At 44.0% G+C, this 5,169-nt stretch overlaps 1 protein-coding gene across 1 annotated transcript; it reads left to right on the top strand.

Moving 5' to 3' along the window:
• On the top strand, positions 1–4,725 carry LOC106950801 (transcription factor Sp5-like). The gene has a single exon (XM_015037889.1). It carries the CDS (start codon positions 1–3, stop codon positions 871–873), a length of 873 nt encoding a protein of 290 aa, XP_014893375.1. The 3' UTR covers positions 874–4,725.
• Positions 4,726–5,169: the final 444 nt, after the last annotated feature.

Below are 5,169 nucleotides of genomic sequence, written 5' to 3'. Positions count from 1 at the left end.
ATGGCCCCCAGCACTGCCCTCAGCACGCACCAGATGACTTTCACGGTGCCCAAGGTGCAGTTTCCTGGGCACATGCAGTCCGGCCTGGGTCACCACCATCATCATCACCACCACCATCCTCATCATCACCACCACGAGCTGCCTCTGACCCCACCGGCTGAACCTGCGTCCTCCTACTCCTTCGAACTGTCCCCTGTTAAGGTGCTGTCTTCGCAGCCGCAGTCCAGCAGCCCCTATTACCCCCAACACAACGGCGTGGGGCAAAACTTCCCCAGCTTCCTGCAGAACTCCTCCGCCAGGCATCACCTTTCGGGCGGCCACGTGGAGGACGGGCAGCAGTGGTGGAGCCTACCACAAACCAACAGCGCTCCAGGCAACCACCCCTTCTCCCTGGGCAGGCAGCTGGTTTTGGGTCACCAGCCGCAGATAGCCGCTCTCCTCCAGGGCACCTCCAAGGGTTTGCTGAGCTCCACGCGCCGTTGCCGGCGATGCAAATGTCCGAACTGCCAGACGAACAGCGGGGGGCTGGAGTTCGGCAAGAAGAGACTGCACATCTGCCACATCCCGGAGTGCGGCAAAGTGTACAAGAAGACGTCCCACCTGAAGGCGCACCTGCGCTGGCACGCCGGGGAGAGGCCCTTCATCTGCAATTGGCTCTTCTGCGGCAAGAGCTTCACGCGCTCGGACGAGCTGCAGCGGCACCTCCGCACGCACACCGGGGAGAAGAGGTTCGGCTGCCAGCAGTGCGGCAAGAGGTTCATGAGGAGCGACCACCTGTCCAAACACGTGAAAACCCACCAGAGCAGGAAGGGTCGGTCCGGGCAGCCCCCTCAGGGCACAGACCCAATGCTCGCTAGTATTAAGAGAGAGTGATCTGCTTCATACAGATTAAAATAAAGCAAAAAATAAATAAATAAGTAAAATCTATAACTGTGGGAATCACATTTACTGCCATAGATTTGCACTACAGGGTAAGAGCTCCCTGAATGTTACTCTTCCTCGTCAGAATCCTGCTTTTGAACTAACCTGGACTCTTGTGAAAAGACTTTGGTTGAGTGAAATTCTGATTGTTTTTTGACCCTAAAGATGAAGCTTTTGCAGTCATATAGCGATAGTTCAGCGTGAAGGATTAAAGAGCCTTTGATATTCATTATGTAAATCTTATTTAAATTTCAACTGGTGTGAAAGTCTATTTTTTCAGACTTCATTGTGTAAATATTTGACTATGTTAAACAGCTGATGATAGGGTTCTCTACCTTAATATGTGCTCTAATGAATTAAGTTGAATTTAAATGTATGCCTTAGCTGAAAAACTGCAGTTATCTCAGAAACTATTGGGGGGGGGATTGCAAATCGTAACTCGGTTTTCATTCAGGATTTGCCCAACTGAAACCCAGAAATGGTTTGGAAATTTTAACGCTTTAATTTGTCTGTTTTTAAGAGGCAAAGCAATAAAATACGCTGCAGATTAATCCTTTCAAACTTTAAATTGTTTGTAAGTTATGTAAAACTATTCTAAACGACTTTGGGTTTTGGCAGCATGTAAATTTGAATAAACACTGTCATGAAAAAAAAAGAAAAGAAAAATAGCTTCTCATTGCATCATTCCTGTGTTTTGTAGAGTTTAACTTTCTCCCCAGTTTTGTCCATTCGGAGAGATCTAGCATTTTGTTTCGATGGTAATTTGATTGCTTTTAGAATACAACTGCTGTCCATTGTGATGCCAGTGTGAAGGAAGAAGCCCCTAAAAAACATCCAACATGCTGGGGCTGTTCAAAGATCTTCACACCTCAAAGTAAATGAGGAGGGGGGGCCGTTTGTGCCGCCCGCTGCAATCAAGTTCACAGTCATATGGCTTTTTAATGAGTGTTTTCTTTTTGTTTTTCTCCAATAGAGAGGATTGAGTCAACAGCTGCATCACAGGGGCAGTGAAGAGGAATTCCCTGTGAATGGGACCCCTGTTGCCCGAGACCCCTCTGTGGTGACAGGAACTCCCTTTGATTTTGCACCCTTGTGAAAGTTAATACCCGCCCACCTCCTCCCCACCTCTCCCACCCAAGACCTCCATATATCACGGCCGTGTTACGATGGGCTCTGCTTTTACAGCCTAGAATGAGGCTTTATTCAGATGGCCAGCCAACCAGATGTCTGATCATCCAGGGGTTTCTTCTCTTTGTTTCAACTTCCTCTGGTGGGGAAGCGAAAATAAGTGAAATTTATCGGGGGTCCCACAGTGGAGGGACCACTGTACTTTATTGCTGCCATCGGTTTATTTTCATGAAATCAGAGGGACAGAAACCCCCTGGGCTAAATCAGATAACCTGAAACTTATTCCAGAAAAAAAGCCCTGGCATGTAGTTGAATCGATTGTATGAGTGAGTGAAAAAGACTTCTTTTTCTTTAGCTCCATTAATCTCTCAGGTTAAAATGTCTAATGGTTCATATGTTAACCATACGTTAAGATGCTTTTTCACTCACTTCAGGAAAATTTTCTCCTCAGAAACTAATTTACCTACCTACCTAGTTGCTTCTTGTGCTTGTTTGTACACCAGGATCCAAAACTGGACCGTTTGCGTACATTATGTCCCCTGATTCTGGGCCGTTTCTCCTCCTACAGGAGTGCTGGTGAAATATATGGGGACATAGATCTCCATCCACTGCAACAGCAGAGTCCACCATGTGACTGAGAGCAGTGCGGTCAGACAAGTGCTGCACAGATATCAAAAGTCAAGTGCTGTCAATCCAAACTCTGTGGAAATTAGCTCTATTTCTATTAATGAAAGCAGTAATTTCCAGCAATGACAACATAACTGATGGTAATGTCACGGTGACATTTTAAAAGTTATTTAGAGTCATTCCAGTCACCGCAACAGAAACTCACGGCCGGTGTAGACATGCAGAGTTCTTGCAACATTCAGTCTGCAGAACTTGTTGCTAATGCAAATCTGACCAGCTGATTTTATTCATGTCTTTGAAAGGTAAAACTCTGAACGGTCGGGATCAAACACTGAAGCGGAGATAGCAGCACTTAGGGAAGCCATTTTAAGGGATATCATTAATTAAGTAAATATCTGTTAATGTTACAACAGGCCAGATGCATATAAAAACACATTTGAGTTCACAAATAAATTTAGAGTTCACAGGTAAACAAAAAAAAAAATAAAAATTTTTAATTGTAAAAATGTTGCATGACAAAATCGTTGCATTATTTTTGGAAGAAACTGAAGAGACCGGGACACATAAACCCACACATTTTGCTCAGTTTCAAAAAAGACACTTTTATTTTATATGATACAACTCTTTCTAGTCGCTCAAATGTGACACCAACCAGCCTTCTCTCTGTGTTACACCTTTTACTTTTGGTTCTCTGTAGAGGTATTCCATTGTGTGTTTCATGCAAAACTGACTGATCAGTCATTCCAATGAAAGCTCTGTAAAATAAACAGAAGTTAAAATCAGCTAACGTCCTATCTTTCTGGATTGTTTTGTTTTCAAAGTGAATGATAGTGGTAGTCTGTTTTGTTGTTTTTGTGAAAAGATTTCCAAGTATCTTGGACGGGAGCTCTGAAATGTGAGGCCTTTTGATCTTTGGTGCAGCTGTATGATCTAACTGAACTGGAGGCGAAAGTCTTTAGGGACCCCTAGCGGCCACAAATAGGAGAGCTTTTCTCCTTTTGCAGCTCCTGTTTTTGAAATGCTAACAGTAATTAATATCCTTGATTCTTCTTTTTTTTTTTTTTGAACGAGGAATGGCAAGCCGAACCCTATAGTAAGGACACAAAACATCCTAATTGCTGAGCTGCTGTTGTTATTGGCACTTTTTAGGAAGAAGAATCATGCAAACATCCAGCTGCATTGATGAGAGTTCTTGGCATACCAGGGTCATAGTTCATCCTTCAAGTGGCTGTGTTAAAGTACATTTTCTTTATGGTATGTACAGTATAAGATCCATGAGGGCAAAAGTTATAGAACGAGGGTCTTGACATGACAAGAATTGACTTATAGTATAACTTACTTTTTAAAACAAAAATCAATTCTTATTTAAGGATAACAAAAGATAGGCGTAATGTGGCATTGCTCCAGTCAGTGACCTAGGAGATTATGCATGCAACACTTTGGGTGAGTCTCTATGGATGCGTTTTTTCAACTCTTGAGGAGTTGCCCAAAGAGGGGAAAAAGAAGCATGGGCTGACGTCATACCCACAGAGAACCTCCAGAGGGCTCCCTCATGCCTTCTTGTCCAGATCAAAGGGAGGCCGGTCAAACAGAATATTGGAGCACGCAGGGCGCCCCTCAACACTGTTGCAACAAAGAAAGTTCCTCACTTTTCAATTAAATTTGAGCAAATAAAGTTCTTGCGATGACCCCCTCAAATGTTCTGGCTTTCCTGTTCTTGTTAACATAGACAGCACACTCAGGTGTCAGCAGGGAAAATAAGAAAAATAAAATAATAAAAATCATATGGATATAAATGGGGGTCTCTCCTTTGCAGGGTATCAGAATGAAACTTAAAGAAATTTCCCAGAGGAAACAAGAAGAGGCGCTCCTTGCCTGCTCTCATGCACACCCACATATCCACAAGTCATTTTTCACAAACACACATTCAGGCACACACTTAGCTCCAGTGATTGCCCCAATTAGGAATGGAATCATCCAAGATTTCGCTCCATCCCTTTCAAAGAGAGGAATACAAACTCTTCAAAAGAAAACAAACAAACAAACAAACAAAAAAAGAAACAGAAGGTAGAAAGCAGAAATTGTCATATCAAGAGTGTTTCATAATTCTGAGTCTAGCAGCATCGCGCTGGATGCTCTCGCTGTTCACTGGAGGTGATCAAGGCCACATCACCTCCCTTTTAAGTGGCTCTCTAAAAGGGAGCCAAGCAGTTTATATATATATATATATATATATATCCCCTTTATACTTCAGCTTCCTTGGAAGTCCCGCAACAAGCATACACCTCAGGTGTGCGAACAAGTACACAAGTGGTGTCTTCACAGCATTAGTCAGCTGTTGTCCTCCTGACTCAGAAGAGTTCACAGGTCGTCTTCGGCTAGCTGGGCTAGGTTGCTGGGACGTCGTCCGGCTGAGGGGCCTGACAGAGCGGCCTGGGTCACCACATCAGAAGCAGAGCCTCTGCGGAAACCCTCTACTGCTCTCTGCTGGCA

Source organism: Poecilia latipinna, unplaced genomic scaffold, assembly GCF_001443285.1.
Source record: "Poecilia latipinna isolate Pla-1442-1.1 unplaced genomic scaffold, P_latipinna-1.0 Scaffold423, whole genome shotgun sequence".
Lineage (NCBI taxonomy): Eukaryota > Metazoa > Chordata > Actinopteri > Cyprinodontiformes > Poeciliidae > Poecilia > Poecilia latipinna.
This window is presented reverse-complemented; position numbering and strand designations above follow the sequence as displayed.

Bases quoted from the DNA above. Each gene is read 5' to 3' on its own strand.
- LOC106950801 (XM_015037889.1), top strand. From the start codon at position 1: ATGGCCCCCAGCACTGCCCTCAGCACGCACCAGATGACTTTCACGGTG.